This window comes from Meriones unguiculatus, chromosome 12, assembly GCF_030254825.1.
Source record: "Meriones unguiculatus strain TT.TT164.6M chromosome 12, Bangor_MerUng_6.1, whole genome shotgun sequence".
NCBI lineage: Eukaryota > Metazoa > Chordata > Mammalia > Rodentia > Muridae > Meriones > Meriones unguiculatus.
Genome location: NC_083360.1, coordinates 32310739 through 32328549, shown reverse-complemented (window position 1 = coordinate 32328549; position 17811 = coordinate 32310739). Strand labels below are relative to the sequence as shown.

The window sequence follows — 17811 nt, the reverse complement described above, 5'->3', positions numbered from 1 at the left end:
TCACAGCCACTTTCAGGCAGTCCTAGGCACCAGGATTCCTCAGCCCTTGATGACAACAGCCGTTGATTCAGCTCTGAGGTAGATCTGCACAGTCAGGATTTGAGCCTTTAGCATTGGTCAGTGATAACTGCTCTTCTCTCAGGGTCTGAGCCCCCTGGCCCTGGACGTAGATAGCTCTCTGAAATTCTGCAAGTGACCAGGGACTATGGTTTGTTTTTTTTCCTGGTTCCTTATAGCTTTTTAGAGGCTTGTTTTGGAGGCTAGAAAGTCCACAACCAAGGTACTGATCTACAGGGTTTCTAGTGATCACCTGCAGGGATTACCTTCTGTCAGCCCTTAGGTTATGAGCACAGAGCAGGCCCTTTGCTGTCTCTTCTTGTTATTTATTTTTGACAGGTTCTCACTATGTTGCCTGGCTGGCCTGGAACACACCGGATCCTCCTGACTTTGCCTTCAGGTTTGGGGATTAATGGCGTGTGGTTCTCCTCTTATAAAAACACAAACTCTATTGGATTAGGGTCCCATCATATATCCTCATTTAACTTCCATTACTTGTTTACTTCAAATATAGTTATACTGAAGGTAAGATAAGGATTTGGGGTAGGGGTGTACAAGCCAACATTCCCTAAGCTCTGATATGTGTTTAATACTGTCCAGCTGTCCCCACCCTCCCCCCCAAATTTTTTTTTTAATGTTTGGTTTATTTGAGTCAAGAGCCGAACAGAATTCACACACTGAATCTGGCTGAAATGTCTCTTTGAAATTGCTCATAGTTTGCCAGCTATAATAGCACATTCTTATAATCCCAGCACTTCAGAAGCTTAGACAGGAGGACCACAATTTCAAAATCAGCTTGGGACATATAGCAAGTCCAGGCTGTACAGATGTCTCAAGACAGAACGACAATGGGAACAAATGATAACAGTTTCTTCGTCCCATCATTTTCAGACTGTGAATTTATTCAACAAACTGGTTACTTGGCTGCAGATTTTCAAGTGTTTTGGGGACCACTTCTCCATGCAGCTGCTGGCTGGCAATAAAGACTTTCTGGTGAGCTTCAAGACTGTTCATGTGTTTGTTTCTGGGGGCCTTATCTTGCAACACTAAGAGCCCCAAATAAACTCATTCTTCTTTAAGTTTTCTTTCAACAATAGAAAAGTAACTAAGACAAACTGCTTGGGACATTTAGTGTGTTTCTCTACCTGCTGCTCTTAAAGAATACTTAATTTTGCATTTATTGTCATTACCGTGTGTGAAGATATGGACCCATGTGGAATGTACACAAGTGTCACAGCATGCAAGTAGAGGTCAGAGGACGTCTTTCAGGAGTCAGTTCTCCTCTACGCTAGGCTGGCCTCAGGCCATCAGCGTTGTGTGGGACAGCTTTAATGTGCCAAGGCATCTGGATGGGCCCCTGAATTTCTTTTATACTGACTCACATAAACACTTGATGAGATTCAAGTTCAGTGTTTTGTGGTGTGGAGGGAGGTTACAAAAACAATCGCAGATGGGGCTGGAGAGATGGCTCAGTTGTCAAGAGCACCGGCTGCTCTTCCAGGGGACCTGGGTTCTATTCCCGGTACTCACGTCATTTCTCACAAGCATCTATAACTCCAATCCCAGGAAATCGGATTCTCTCTCTTGGTCTCTGCACACATGTGGTGCAGTACAGATGTGCAGACAAAACACCCATACACGTACATGAAATTCAGAAGAAATCAACACATACATAACATTCAGAAGAAATGATCATGGATGGTATTGTTTCCCTTGGGCTCTTATCAGGCTACACACGATGTTCTATGACTCTCCCCTGTTATTAAAACTCATCAGCAGATTCGGTTCATGCCATCTGGATACTTAATGCTATTCTCCATCGACCTTATCACTTAGTATTTACTGATATTTGCCTTGATTCGTTATTCACAGGGAGTTGCCAAAAGATGATGATTAGTTCTAATTCCACTGTCCTTCACATTTATTGGGCCCTTCTTTGGTTACTATGAGATACAGTTTTACAGTAAAGGTACTTTATCAATTTTCAAAATAATGACACAGTGACTTCAAGGTGACCTTATAAAGTGTTTGTTTGTTTAAAAACAACTTTAGAGGCTTGTGGGTTTAATGTATGGCTTTACAGCCCATTGCAATGATCATTATTACTGATGCTCAAATTGTTCCATTTGAACTGTGAGGTCATGTTTAAATTGGCTCCTGAGTTCTTTGGAGGAAACATATGTCAAATGGAGCAGTCCTGAGTAGCTCTTTGTTTTCTAGTATGACAAGAACGCTGAGGTAAGTTCGTCCATTCTTTCTTTCTTTCTTTCTCTCTTGTTTCCTTCCTTCCTTTTTTTTTTTTTTTTAATGTATATGGCTATTTTGCCTGCATGTACACGCCCATGCACTGTATGTGTGCTTGCAGGGGCTTTGGATCCCCTGCAACTGGAGTTGCAGCTGGTTGTAAGCCACCATGTGAGTGCTGGGAACTGACTCCCAGGCCCTTTTCGAGGCTGGCCATTGCTCCAGCTCCAGGTGGGTCTATTTGTGCATTTCCTGCTCCAGACTTGGAGTTTGACGTTTCTTCAGGAAAAAGCAGAATTTTTAAAGTTTTTCTCTTGTTCAGCTTTAAAAGTGAAAGCCCTGGGCCAGGTGTGATGGCACACATCTGTATTTCCAGCTGAGAAAACAAAACAAAACAAAAAATGGAGGTGGAGGCCAGCCTGGACTACATACAAAGATCCTGTCTCCAAACTCACACACACACTAAATTAACAAAGTGAGAAAAAAAAAATCTGCCTTTTCCCAGAAGCCCCAGGTTCTGTAGGATAAAGGACATTCCTTGTGGTGGAGTGTTCTGCGTCCTGTCCTACTCTTGTCTACCACACTGAAGTGTTCTGCCGTTTGCCAGACAAGCTGTTTTCTCCCTGATTTGGGGCTTTGTACACACTGGTTTCTCCTCGAATGTCTTTCTTGTCCTCTTCTGCGACTCTTCCCCCACTTTGGTAGACCTAATGACAGGCCTGTCAGCTTAGAGAGCTTGGCAATTTGTTTCAGGAGTTGAAACATATTGTTAAGAATTTATTAGTTAGCTTCCCTGCCTGAGGGCTGCACACACATCTGACAGGCTATGCATGCTGGCTGCTTTCCAAGCTTGTCCACCTTGCCCTCATCTCCTGCTCTGGTCTGACAAAATGTACCACAGCGCTCTCCAGTTAAATAACTCAGCGATCCTCACCGAGCATCTACTAGGCCAAATGTGCCTCCTATGAACCATCTTATTACAGCCTCTGAAGGAAGTGTTATCGTCTTTATACAGACGAGCCAAAGGAAGCCCATGGAGTGGTTAGAGTTTCCACAGCTAGGGATTGGGCCCAGGCTGGATTTCCTCTGACTCCCAGAGCTTGAGGTTTGCTGTCCACGACCCACGCGCTGTTCAGCGTCGCCCGGCGAGCGCAACGCGTGGCCTTCATTCAACATTGTTCTCCCAGCGCCTGGCACGGGCAGGACAGCAGCCCCGGGTGGGAGCCTGAAGCGTGAGCTGCCTTCCACGTCACCTGCCCAGCGCTTGGCCCACGGTCTGCCGCCTAAGCCCGAGCCGTGGTGGGACCCACGCGCGACCCCGTCTCCCCAACTCCCGCTGCTCACGTGAGAGCCCCACCCGCCCCGCCCACTCCGCCCCGCCCCGCCCACTCCACCCCGCCCCTCCCTCTGAACAGGCCCCGCCCACTTCCCCGCCCCGCCCCGCCCCCAGTCCGCGTTCAGCCGCGCTCCGGTCCGCAGCTCTATGGGGAAAGCGGCCGCTCTGAGCCGAGGCGGCGGCTGCGCTGGCCGCTCCCGCGGGCTCTCGTCGCTGTTCACGGTTGTGCCCTGCCTGTCCTGCCACACGGCGGCGCCGGGCATGAACTCGTCCACCTCCGGCTTAGGGTCGGAGCCACAGCCTCAGCTTCAGCCTGTGCAGGCACCAGAGCGGGAGTTGCTGTCGGAACAGGTGTGCCAGCCAGTTTTTGAGCCGGTGCCAAGATCCGAACCGGGGCCTCAGACGACGTCTGTGCCAGGACCCTCAGGGTCTGGGCAGGAATCGGAACTACAGGGCTTGTGGCAGCGGGCAGAGGTGGGCCTAAGAGTAGGGGCTGGGCCCTTCACCAGAGCCACACCAGAGCAGCTGTCCCCAGCGGGGAACGTGCCCCTCACCAAATCCGAGTCCAGGTCGGTGACAAAGCCCCAGCCCCTTCTGCGACCAGGACAGGCAAAGACTTTTATCGGGAGTCCAGTGTCAGGGACCGGTGTCCCAATGGTCTCACCACCTCTGGACAGCTACAAGGGCTGGCTCCTCAAGTGGACTAACTACCTGAAGGGCTACCAGCGTCGCTGGTTCGTGCTGGGCAATGGCCTGCTGTCCTACTACAGGTAAGGAAGTGCCAGGGTGGAACCTCTGAGTTGGAGGGTGGTCATGGCGGGCCACGATTGAGGGGTGTCGCCACAACCCTGCTGAGGTGTTTGGAAGCATGAACTCTCGTGGAAGTAAGCCTGGCAACTGCCAAGGGTGAATGTGACCCGTGGGCATGGCCTCTGGCAAGCTCGAGTTTAAAGGGTAAGTGGGGAGATGCTGACTACTAGGTCTGCAGTTTCCCTCCTGTTTTGGTAGTTGTGGAGCCTGGGAGGAAGGCCAGAGCCAGCCCTACAAAGTCCTTGCTGCTCTGGTTCATTGTGTTCGTGGAGGGAGACAGTTACCGAGCTCCACACATAGGATCCACTCTTGGGAAGGGCTAAAGTTCCCTCCTCAGGCAGTTACTTATCTTTGCTGACTGACGCCGCTTGCTGCCAGGCCTTAGGCCGGGACTAGCTGACCCACAGATATATCAGACATAGTGTGTACGCTTTGGGAGCTCAAGCTGACGTTTTGTGAAGCGCAGACAATGTTGTCCTGTTACCTTTACCTTTCCAGAAGCAGCCTGGGTTTCCGAGTTGCCGCTCAGCAGAGGCATAGCTAATGCGACCTCCGCTAATGCTGGCCAGAAGCGGGGGAGTGGGGGGTTTGAGGGGTGTGGTGGTGGGGACTTCCTCAGGCTTCCTTCCCTTTCACACTAGCTGTTTCCTGGGAGTTTAAGCTTTGAGATCTTGGGTCACACCAGACCAGTGGTTCTCAAACTTAGCGGCGTGGCTAGCGGCGTGGCTGCAACAGTGTCTCAGCCTCCCATTGAATCCCTCCTGCAGTAGGCCCGAGGAAAGGACCCACGGGACAACTTTTCTAAAAGTTCCCATGTGAAAACTGTGATGCTGGTCTAGGGTCACGCTCCAAGAAGTTCTTCTTCGCTCTTGGAGATCCTGCCATGCTGACCGCCCCTGAGTCACTTTCCTCTGCCGGTAGCACTTCAGGTCCTGTTCTTCCCGGCCCTCTGGAGACACCGTGCCTAGTTCAGAGGCTAGCTAAGCGTGCTATGGCTGAAAGATTTTGCGCTTCACTGGTTAGATGTGGCCCTTGCACTAAGGTGTGTGTGTGTGTCACCAGCCGTGTTTACTTTCTGGTGGAGGAGAAAGCCAAGATGAGTCTGAATGTGCCCTACCCTTGTAGTGTCTTGGTGTCCTTTGACCCACTTGGCTGTGACCCGGAACACACTGTCCTTAGAGTTGGCATACTAAGCAATAGGAGATCCTTTACAGATGCTATTTTTAATCCATCTTAACATACGCTCCTGCTCTGTGACGATTTTTCCCAGACATGCAATGCCAAGGAACTTCAGTGAAATGCCGAGTCACTTTTCAACTGGAGGCCCAGGGGGCATAATGTCAGCTGTGGTCACACCCTCCACCTTATGTTACATTCATCCATGTCTTCCCTCTAGCCATGGTGTAGCTCAAGTAGATTCTGATATCATCTTATCATACAAGGGGGTATTCTGAGGCTTGAGAGGAGGACAGAGCTTTGTCATCTGCTCACCTGCCCAGAGAGTCTTGCTCAGTTCTTCAGTGATCTCACCTCTCAAGAACCACCTCTTGGGCCTGGAGAGATGGCTCAACGATTAAGAGCACTGGTGCTCCTCCGGAGGTCCTGAGTTCAATTCCCAGCAACTACATGGTGGCTCACAACCCTCTATAATGAGATATGGTGCCCTCTTCTGGTGTGCAGGTGTACGTGCAGATAGAATACTCATACATAAATGAATCTTAAAAAAAAAAAAAATAAACCAAGTCTTCTGGAAGCTTTCATACTATGAGATGTCAGTTTTGAGAAAAGGGTCCTGAAATATGAAGTCGGACACCCAAGAAGTGCCTGCTCCATGATTGCACACTCGCCCTGGATTCCAGCTTCCGGTATTGTCTGTGTTTAGCGGTGTGCTGAACTGTTGGAGGTCAAGGGAGGATGTGTGGCCTCACCTCACGCTGGTTTGCTTCGTCTGCATTAGACAAGTAAAGGTTTCCCATTCTCACTTCTTCCAAAAACTGTAGAGAGAAGGTAATCTTAGGATACAGATTCTCTGACCACTGAAAGAAGAAAAATAATCCTGTAATCCCAGCACTCAGGGAGGCAGGAGCAGGCAGATTTCTGTGAGTTCTAGGCCAGCCTGGTTTAGAGAGTCCATGACAGCCAGGGATACACAGAGAAACCCTGTCTTAAACAAAACAAAACAAAAATTCTGTTTGCTGACAAGATTGTAGAGATAAACTCTGGTTTGGTGGAGGAAGAAAGAGGGAAAAAGTTTCTCGTGTGTGTGTGTGTGTGTGTGTGTATGTAAGACTCACTTCTGCCATTTAATTGGATGTTTCTAGAGGCCAGGTGGGCACAGGGGTTCCTTGGCTCAGCTAGGTGGAATGAATGGTCCTGACATTTATCCATCCTGTGTTCTCAATTCCATGTAAAGCCTGCTGGGAAGGGGAAACTGAGGCTGAAGGAATGAGCTTTAGTAGCTCACCAGGGCACCCTGCTCACAGTGCGAGGAGTCCAGATGGAGCAAGTGCTCTCGGAGGAGCTGGGTCAGCCGCTCCTCCGCTCTCTGTCTGAACTCTCAGCTCGCCACACTGCCTCTTGGCATTTCTTGGCATTTCTTGACTGTGACACGGCTTTACTGTCCCTCTTGGTCTGTCGTTGTGCCTCAGTGCTGGGATTACAAGTCTGTGCCGCTATCCCTGGCTTCCTGTCCCCACTTCTGATGGGAATCCTGTTGGCTAGTCCAAGCATGGACTGTCCTCTCACGGGGACCCAAGGCCCACGCCCCTTCCAGGCCTTCTGCTCGGGATCCTGATAGTGGCAGAACACCTTCCTGAGCGCTTTCTCTGTAGCCAGCGCTGACTACGAGTGTCTCCTCAGCCCCCTCCACACTGCTTCTGTTCTGTTTACATTCAACAGCCATTGTCACACTACTTCTCCGCAGGACAAGAGCACAGTGCTTGTGAGCCAAAACAGTGAGAAAAGAAGCCTCCTCACCCACAATGTCTTTCCCTTAGGGGCTGTGAGGGGTCCAGGTCGCCTTCGGGCTGATGTGGCTGAGAAGGAAGCAGAGCGTTTCTCTTGCAAGCTTCTCTTGGGTATGGTGGCCTATTTCTTAATCCCAGCACCTGAGAGGCAGAGGTAGGCAGATCTTTGTGAGTTCAAGGCCAGCCTGGTCTATGTACCAAGTACCAGACCAGCAAGGGCTATTTCATGAGACTGTCTCAGAAAAATAAAACCAAATAAAAATTTTAAGACTTGTAACTAGTAAAGCTGAGTGGAAGGAGAAAACATGGGATCATGTTTTTTTCTTTCTTTCGAATAACAAAAATATTTTACTAAAGCACAAGATTTATAGATGTTTACAGACAAGCTATAGGAAATGGTCGTAAGGAATGTTTGTTTGAAGGATGTGTCCCTTTGGCATCAAATCATGTTAGTAGCGGAACTCTGATTTAAAAAATATGTATATTTATTTTTATTTTATGTGCATTTGTGTTTTGCCTGTATGTATGTCTGTGTGAGGGTGTCAAATCTTGAACTTATAGACAGTTATAAGCCACCCTGTGGTTGCTGGGAATTGAACCCAGGTCCTCTGAAAGAGCCGTCAGTGCTCTTAACCTCTGAGCCATCTCTCCAGCCCTGAGGTTCTGATTTTTAATGTTCCCACTATGGTTCAGACAGTTGTTCTTATCCATCCATAGCGTCTAAATAAAACTGGACTTGGCTAAAGGACTTTTTTTTTTTTTTTAACAAACATTTATTTGTTTATTTATTTTTGCTGGGAATTGAACTCAGGACCTCTGAAAGAGCAACCAGTGCTCTTAACCTCTGAACCATCTCTTCAGCCCCAGAACATAACTAGTTAGCTGTTGTTTATTTATTTATTGTGTGAGCGGGAATGCTGCATGGCTGCCCTGACACCCATGCGGAGGTCAGAGGGCAATATTCAGGAGTCAGTTCTCTCCTTCCGCCACGTGGTTCCACGGTGACATCAGGTCACCAGGCTTGGTAGCAGGTACCTTCCCTGCTGAACCACCTCACTGTTCCTGCTTAGCTGCTTTAAAATTTTCATATTTTTATATTGATTTAATTTTTATGTATGAGTGTTTTACCTGTATGTATGTCCTTTTATCATATACTTGCCTGGTACTCTTGGAGGTTAGAAGAGGGCATCGGATCTTCTGGAACTGGAGTTATGGATGGTTGTGAACCACTATGTGGGTGCTAGGAATTGAACCCAGGCCCTCTGCAAGAGCAGCCAGTGCCACCGTACCTTTAACACTGCCATTAGATCCTCATAGAAAGGGAGAAGGGAAGCATCCCATGAATTTAAAATAAAATCAATTTCCCTCTGAAAATGTAAAATAAAAATACCCACACTCCAGCAGTTACCCCTGACGACTGTCTTTATTCTTAGTGCTTGATACCTAAGTCATGATGCAGAAACAAACAAAAACAGAGGCCATTGCTTTTAAACATTTCATAGGGATCCAGATGATGGGGTAGGCTAGACCCTGTCCATGCTTTACAGCAGTGAATCAGAACAAGACAAGTTTGCCAATGCACATTTCATCGCCAAAGGACGGAGGATGCCTGATCTTGTATTTTGAACTGTTGCTAAGACAGTATTTATTAAATGCAAACAAAAAAGAAGGCAGTCTTGGCAGAAGAGAAGTGACACACACTTGGTTGGATTGACGTATTACTCACAGTGTGGGACTTGGTCCACACTCCTGCTTCTACTGTTTGGGCACTGTTGGTGTTCCACAACTCAGCCAGCTAATCATCTGTTAGGAGCAGGATTAGATCTTCAGGGCTGGGATTCACTTAGCTTTCACAACATCTAAATGTATTCTCCCCGACTTAAATAAATTAGTTTGCTAATCTGTGGTCACAAAATATATTTCAGGTGCCTCCATTGGGTATTCTGGAAGGAGGAGCTGAGCTTCAAAAGTATCTCCCCCAAAGAGGGAATCCTGGGGGTCAGCAATGACAAGATGAAAATGAGGGGTGCTGCCCTCACCAGGGTTGGCTTTAATGCCAGGGACTGGTTTCAACAGCAAATGTTGGCTCTCCTCATGGGCCTGTGAGGCAGCCTGGCTATCCTGCCAGTCATTTTTTTTTTTTTTTAAATTTCTTCACAGTGCCTGGACCCACAGATGGGAGCAAGCGACCTTCATGTTATCAGGAGTCAAAGGATGCTACTTGTAAATATTGTCACATGTAGGCAGTATTTCTGGGAGGTATGGGTCACTGCTCACAGTTTTACTTCTTTCCAACAAGGTGGTAAGACAAAAGACAGAGGGTGACTTTCTCCCTTGCCTGGCACCCTTAATTATGTATCTGTTCAGACACCATCCAGGGATACAGTTTCAAATTCCATTTTTTTGTCCCCATTATAAGCGTCTCATTCCTAGTTCTTGTCTCACAGAGAATGTTTAATTACGAGAAATTAGGGAAGAATTCATAAATGACACATAATTTTCAAAGGTATTTGTCCCAACAAATCTTCATGGAGAAGTTAAATTCCCAACATGACCTTTCTCACATTCACAGAATTGACGCGGTGAGGAGAGTCCTGTGTTGTGTGCTAATTGTTGGGTCCCATAAATGGCATTTGTTTCTCAGGGGATGATTTCAGACAAAAACATTTAAGAAATGTTTTTATTACCCATTCTGGTCTGTCCTCAGTAATGGCTAAGCCAGTCAACAACAAAGACCTCGAAGAAACATTAGTCTAGATCAGTGGTTCTCAACCTGTGGGCTCACGGGGGGAATCATAGCAGATATTTACACCACGATTCACAACAGGAGCAAAGTTACAGTTAGGAAGTAGCAACTGAATAATTTTTATGGTTGGGGGCTCCCCACAACCTGAGGAACTCTGTTAAAGGGTCACATTAAGAAGGTTGAGAACCGCTGTTCTAGGTCTTGGAGGAGGAAGGCCGCAGTCAAATGAGAAAAACACCTTAAAATCCTTGGTTGAAGGCATGTCAAGAGTAGGGTCAGGTAACAGAAATGGCCTGCTAAGCTTCATGGCATTATGAGCTAACCCTCCGGGGAGCTCAGCTTTCGGGAGCCAACTCTCGAGGAGGCTGGGCCCCAAGAAAAGAGTATTACTTTTTATACTTATACTTTTACCACTGATACTTAGTTGATAAAAGAGGGGAAACCAAAAGCCCATCCACAGCAAAATGCCCCCAGAATTGTGAAGCGGGGCTCGCACGTCTGTGATTCTAAGGCACCAAGGCCCCTCTAGGAGGTAGCCTGATCACATTGGGTTCAGCTTGAATTTGGAATGCTTAGAGCTTCATGCCTTAGGAGGCTGAGAGAGACATGAAGAGAGGTGTGTGTGTGTGTGTGTGTGTGTCTGTGTGTCTGTGTGTGTCTGTGTGTGAAATGACAATGTATACATGTTTGCTTGAAGTGTTTTTGTTTAACATTCAGCATAGGGTTGTTGCAAAGAGTGGTAAATGGATGGGGAACGTTTTGGAGGTGTGCCGTGCCTGCCAACATTTTTAACAAGTTCTGGTGACAGGAACTGTAATTTTCCCCATGAAACCTCCTCTGAACTTTACTCTTTCCGTGAATAGCTGAAAACCTGAGTCACGCTTGTTGCCTCCTCCCTCCTCCCTTCATACCAGATGGGATCTCTAAGGAGATGTGTCTCTCCTGTCGTCCCCATCGTGCCCCGTCACGGCTTTAGTCTGCTCTCTACTTAACTAGTGCCCTTCCAACAGCTGTCCTGGCCAGTGCCTCCCTGCTATGCAGCTACTCCCTCGACCCGGTAGCCCTGCTTTAACTCTCTGAAATACCTGCCATGGCTTCTAAGAACACATAGGAACTAGTCTCCCTCCTTTAAAGACTTAAAGGGTGTGTCTGTGCATGTCTCTAAGACAGCTCTGTGTCACGAGGACACAATAGCCAAGCTTGGCATCTTTCTAGCGTGTGCGTTGCCATCATAATTGTACCTGTAGCTTGGTTAGTCTGCGAGTGGCTGTGAATTGATGGGTTTTTAAAAAGGCAAGTGTTATTTTATTTTTTTTTTAAACTTGTTTCCTATGTAAAAAGCTTGTTCATTGCAATAAGCTTGGGTAGATACAGTGGAGAATGCAGGTTTAAGCCAGGAGCCCCGGAAAAGTGACAGCAAACTTGGATACAATATGTCAACAGGCTTAAATGTGTTGTAATGGTTGATGCGGTAAACCTGTAGCTTACTTTTGTGGTCCATTGTTTTAGAGACTAGTGTGTGTGTGCGTGTGCACGTGCATGCGTGTAGGTGCCTGTGAAGGCCAGAGAGGTTTGAGATCCCCAGGAGCTGAAGTTACAATTGTGAGCCTGATGAGGGTGTGGGGAACTGAACTCTGGCCGTCTTCGAGTCGTAAGTGCTCTTAACCACTGAGTCCTCTCTCTAGTCCCTGGTCCGTTGGAACTTCTGTAGGGTTGTGAGTGTTTATATGCGTACGTAAACAGAGAGACTCATCACTTTGCGAAGCTGGCCATGGATAAAGGAATAGAATGTTAAATTGAAGTGTTTAAAAGGGTGCTTATCTCGAGCTCATAGCTCTTGAAACCAGCCCTTGCAGGCTCGTTAGCTTTCCGTGTGTTACATATGTAAGACCTCGTGGTAAACAGAGCACGGGCAGAGATGAGGCCTCTACCCTCCATTGCTCCTGGACGGTGGGCCCTTCCTGGGAGATCTGCTCCAGTAAAGGTGTGTGGCTCTGCCGTTCCTGTGCAGAGCAGGATGTGTGAGCTCAGGAGCAGCGCTGGGACTCAACCCTGCAGCTGCCTCCCACCCCCACTGGGCTCTCGGGTCTAAGTCTAACTCCAGGCCTGCTACATCCCTAGTTAGTCTTACAGTAAAACTACACACCGAAAGGTTGCAAATCAGAAAAGGAAAAGGGGAAGGATGGGTGGGGCGAAGTCCAGTGGACGCACACCCATAGTGCAGGCTTCTGGGCCTCCGTGGAGTCACAGAAGACACGGCCAATTCTGCAGTAACACTGGAGAGCATATTTGAACTACTGCTGCCAGGGAAGGCTCCTTTCTCAGCCCAAGGTCTTTGCTGTGGACTGGTCATAGCAAGGCCCCTGTCTAGCATGTGTCTAAGCTCCAGATTCCCATAGGAAAGTGGCTCCTCAGCCGACATCACATTGTATCGACATCGTGGGCCTCACTGGCAGTTGAGGAATGGCAGGAAGAGCCCCGAAATCCAAATCTAATCCAGGGCTGGTCACAGAAGCAGGCCCTTGGAAGGATGAGCAGCCTCAAGCCTGTGTGTGAATCTTCATCTGCTCAGGTGTGGGCGTCCTCCTCCTTGCAGACCTCAGGGATGCCAGGCATGGGAGGCTAACCCCATTCTGCTCCAAGGACAGTGAGCAGTCCCTTTTGGCTTTGAGTGATGGGATGCCCTCTGTTTCTGCCCAGAGCAAGGTACGTGTAGACTATATCAATGACTCTTCTGTTGCTATGGCCAAAAGTGACCAAGAGAAGGAAGAGTTTATTTTGGCTTATAGTTCCAGAGGGAGAGCCCAGACTGTGTGTGTGTGGGGGGGAGGGTGGGTGTGTGTGTGTGTGTACAGCCTGGCAGCAGGAGTGGGAAGCTGGTTCATCTCATCTTTATCTACACACAGAAACTGGAGAGAGCAAACTGGGAATGGGATGAGGCTATAAACTTCCATGTGACGTGCGAGGCTCCTTGTTGTAAAAATTCCATAACTTCCCCAAGCAGCATTGCCAGTCGAGGGCCCAGTGTGCAAATGCACGGCCCTGTGGGGGCCATTTCTTATCCACCATTACCAACTTTGTTGGGTCCATACATGGTATAGTCTATAGCTCTCTGTCTGCCACTCCCCCAGCCCCCTCCACCAAAAAACCAAGGAAGGGGAAGAAGGAGAAAGAGAGACGTGGAAGGAGGGGAAGAGAGAGGGGGGGTAAAGAAAGTGCGGTTGCTAGGTTGTTTATCTCAAGGGGAAAAAAAAAAAACATCAGGGAAAAGGGACAGGCCTGGAAACTGAGCCATGAGGAAACAGACCCGAACTGAGCTTTATATGTGCTGGATCACACACCAGGTGTCATCACAGAGACGTGGCTTCAGGAGTCTCGGGGTCACACTGGGTCCTTCTTGTTTTATATGTGAAGCCTTCCCGTGTCTCCATTAATTTTTTCCCCCATGTGAATCCTGGTCATTTAGCTTTGCTCCTCCTGGCTCCTCAGCCTGGGCCACATCTCTGCACATTTCATACTGATTTGGCTGGTACCGTTTGACTGCATTTCTGGGCCACTGCCTGAAACCAAGAGAGGGGCAGATGGCCTAGCAGAGCTGGCATGGGGCACTGCCACATTGTGCTGTCCTTTGATGGAGCTGTGGGCACTACTCTGATCTGGGGTGTGGCTTCCCTGACCTCACCAGGGACGTTCAGCACTTACTCCCCTTGCCAACTGTCCCCCTCCAACTCTTCCTGGGCCCGACTTAGCCTACTATCCCCTCGACGACCACATGCTTTTTATTATTCTCCGAGGAACCTCACAACAGCCATTTCCTAAAATGGAGGGTGCTTAGTCCTTGATGCCAAAATCTTGACCTGGCTGTAATACCAAGGTTACCAGGGTAGTCCTGGATCGGATCTGCCCGGTTTCCAGTCATGCTCTGGGTGCCCTTCTGTGTGGTAGCACTTGGCGGTGCACACTGTTAGGGAGAGGTGGGCTTCCCCTTCTGCGTAGTGGGATTTGGCCGTGGACACTGTTAGCAAGGTGTGGGCTTCCTCCTCTTAGCCGAGCAGAGGTGGCGTCTCCATCGTCCAGGCTCCTCTGTGATGCCTTATACTTAGCAGACTCTCAAATGTCAAAGGATGTTTTATAGAGAACATGCTTCATGGGCTAGTGGTATAACTTAGCAGTAGAGCATATGCTTAGCATATGTGATGTCCTGGGTTCAAGTCCCAGCACAAAAAAACAGTCAAGCAAGACAAAAAAAAATGCTTTGTAGTATTGATTTCTTTCGTGCTGTAAAGATCCAACATGATGGAGCCCAGGAGATAGGGACGTGGCTCAGTCAGTAAAGTGCTTTTGGATTCCCCAGAATCCTCATTTAAAAAAAATCTGGGCATGGTGACACAGTCTTGTAATCCCAGCACTAGGTGGACAGAGACAGGTAGATCCTTAGGGCTCTCTAGCCAGGTTGCCTGGGCTGCTTGGTGAACTCAAGGTCAACCAATGAGAGAGATCCTGTATCCCCAAACTAGTTGACAGCACGCGAGGTTGACCTGTTGCCTTTACATGCATGTGCACACACATGCATCTGTGTATATATGAGCCCGTACTAACGTGGGACGGGGTGGGAAGAAAGAGAGGGAAAGAGAGAAAAGGACTCAACCTTCAACCTGGAGAGTTTCAATAGCCCAGGAGGACTGTTGAAGTAGTCTAGGGGCAGTTATGGAGTACCTGGGGGAATAAGGTATATCATTTGGGAGAGGAGAGGTCCAGGATAAGGAAGGATCCAGGATGGAAGAGGGGTCCAGGATGTAGAAGAGAATCCAGGATGGAGGGAAGGGGTCCAGGATAAAGGGGATGGTAACAGGATGGAGAGGAGGAGTCCGTGATGGAGAGAAGGAATCCAGCATGGGGAGGGGTCCTGGACAAGGTGTGTGTGTGTGTGTGTGTGTGTGGGGTCCAGCAGGAATGGAGAAGTGTCCAGGATGTGTTTGTTGTACTGAAGGGCACCTGAGCAGTCCTTCTTTCTCATCACTGAGGCCAAAACCTTGACAGAGCGGAGGAGGGTTCTTTTGCTCAAGGTTTTGTTTGCCAGTGAATCACAGGGCATGGAGGAAGAGAACAGTTCACAACGTGGTAGGCAGGAAGTGGAGAAGAAGGGCCTCCCCCAGCAATCTACTTTCTCCACAGACGTCACTTCTCCATCTCTCACCCCCCAGTAAAGACACCGCATTATGGGTGCATCACGGGACTCAACTTCGACGCTGCAGGGCTCATTCGTGTGAAAATGAAGCTTGTGAAGGAGGGATGTTACTTTGGAGTTTTGTTTTTGTTTTTTAGGAGCAGAAAGACTCCAAGTCTTTCCTCTTTTGTAAAAGGAACTTTCATTTTTCTGAGGTAGTTGTTGTCTTGGAGGCTTATTGCCTCTGTCTGCTAACCTACGCCTAATCCTGTAAGCTCTATCCCAAGACCAGCGCTCACGTCCTTTGGTTCTGCTACTTGCACCAGACACAGGACGGCTGCGTTATACGGCTGTTGCACTTTTCATTCAGTGTTTCCCACAGTGGCGGCACCATTTTCCATCCCCAGCCAAAGCCTCCAGCTTTTCCACATCCTTGCCAACACTTGTTATTTTATTTTCTAGTTTTTTTTTTAAAGATCTGATTTTTAATTCTTTGTCTTTGTGTGGGGGTATGTGTACATGTGTGCAGGTGCCCACAGGCCAGAGCGGGGTGTTAGAGCCCCTGCAGCTGGAGTTACAGGCTCTGGGCTGGCTGGCTCAGCTCAGCTGTTCTGGCTCAAAGTCCTCTCCCATTAGACTCAATAAGGACCAAATTTGAGCAGGTCCTTGTGATGGCGTCACGTGCTTGAGAACACGGTACTTCCATTTGATGCCAGAGAGAAAGAAGGTGCGATCCGAGGTTATAAATGAGAAAGCTGGCACAGGTCCTGGTGCAGTAGCCCTGTAAGCCTGAGTCTGAGCTGAGATCCGATCCTGATGTGGTGTGCATATCCCCTGCTCAAGAGGGACAGTGTCTTTCCTCCCACCACAAGCCCCCAGTCCTAGATCTTTCTTGGTTTAGGTACTGTCCTGTTTGCCTTGGAGATGTGTGTGTGTATAGCCTGTGTTTTTAGCCTTATCTCTATTATTATTGTTATTTTATGTGTATGGGTATTCTGCCTGCATGTGTGTCTGTCATGCTGTCCTTGCAGAAGCCAGAAGAAGGCGTCACATTCCCCGGAACTGGAGTTAACAGCAGGATGTGAGGTGCTGAGTGAGTGCTGGGAACGGAACCCGGCTCCTGTGGAAGAGCAGCCAGTGCTCTTAACCTCCCAGCCACCTCTCCAGCCCCCCTGAGTTTTAAGTGTACAGATCAATGGCGTTGACTGTCATCCCACTGCTGTGAAGTGATCTCCAAAGTTTTCTTATTTTGCAAATCTGAAGTCTGTGCTCACGAACAACCCCTCCTCTCTCCTCTGTCCCCAGGCCCCACAGGTTTCACAAATTTGACTCCCTTGGCTATTTTGTAAGAAGTGGGATCATGAAGCATTTGTCTAATTGTGGCTGATTTTACTCAGCACGAGTTAGAGGCTCATCCTTGTGGCACATGACAAGTGCCCCTGCTTTTCTTCAGGCCGAGTGTCACCCAGTGAGGAGGTACCCCACTTTGTTCGTGGTGATACACACTCGCTGTGCTGGTTAGAGTTTTGACTGGTTGTGAGGATGGGAGAGGGAACCTCAGCTGGGAAAATGCCTCCTTCAGGTCGGCCTGTAGGCAAGTCTGTGTGGCATTTTCTTGATTTAACGACTGATATGGAAGCACCCAGGCCATTGTGGGCGGTGCCGCACCTGGGCAGGCAGACTCGGGTTACACAAGAAATCTGACAGAGCAAGCCATGGGGAGCAAGCTGGTCGGCAGCATCCCTCCATGTTTCTACTTCAGCTGTGTTCCTGCCCTGACCCTGGAGGTGACGCACTGAGCAGCTGTAACACTATCCTAGGACCCGAGCTCACGTCCTTTGGTTCTGGTACTTGCACCAGGCACAGGACGGCTGCGTTATAGGGCTGTTCACTGTTTCCCACAGTGGCTGCACCATTTTCCATCCCCAGCCAAAGCCTCCAGCTTTTCCACATCCTTGCCAACACTTGTTATTTTATTTTCTAGTTGTTTTTTTTTCATTTGCTTGTCTGCTTTTTCTCTAAAGATCTGATTTTTAATTCTTTGTCTTTGTGTGTGGTATGTGCACATATGTGCAGGCGCCCACAGGCCAGAGCGGGGTGTTGGAGCCCCTGCAGCTGGAGTTACAGGCAGCCGTGGGCTGCTTGCCATCGGTGCTGGGAACTGAACTCTGCAAGTGTAGCCAGGGCTCGTAACTACGGAGCCACCGCTCCAGCCAGTGTGAGGTGAGGTGGCACTGTGGTTTCAGTTTACATTCTCTGGTGATTGATTAGTGACACTGAGAACTTTTCATACACTTACTGATAATTTCTGTATAATTCTGTATAACTTAACATATATAGATATAGTACCCTTTTTATTTGTGTGTGGTGCTGTATCATAATCTACCTCCTAAGCCTCTTACACACACACACACACACACACACACACACACACACACACACACGAGATTTTAAATTCAGGCACAGAGTCACACTAAGTTGTCCA

The 17811-nt window shown here is 48.5% G+C and overlaps 1 protein-coding gene across 3 annotated transcripts in view; it reads left to right on the top strand.

Annotated features, from left to right (window-relative positions):
- The first annotated feature begins 3749 nt into the window (after positions 1–3749).
- Positions 3750–17811, top strand: part of Osbp2 (oxysterol binding protein 2) — a 160604-nt gene continuing 146542 nt past the window's right edge. Inside the window, exon 1 of one of the 3 annotated variants that reach the window (XM_060365546.1) lies at positions 3750–4407. In XM_060365546.1, coding sequence (XP_060221529.1) covers positions 3785–4407 — 623 coding nt within the window. In that variant the 5' untranslated portion in view covers positions 3750–3784. The remainder of the gene's footprint in view (positions 4408–17811) is intronic. The other 2 variants (XM_060365544.1, XM_060365545.1) reach the window with 2 other exon arrangements.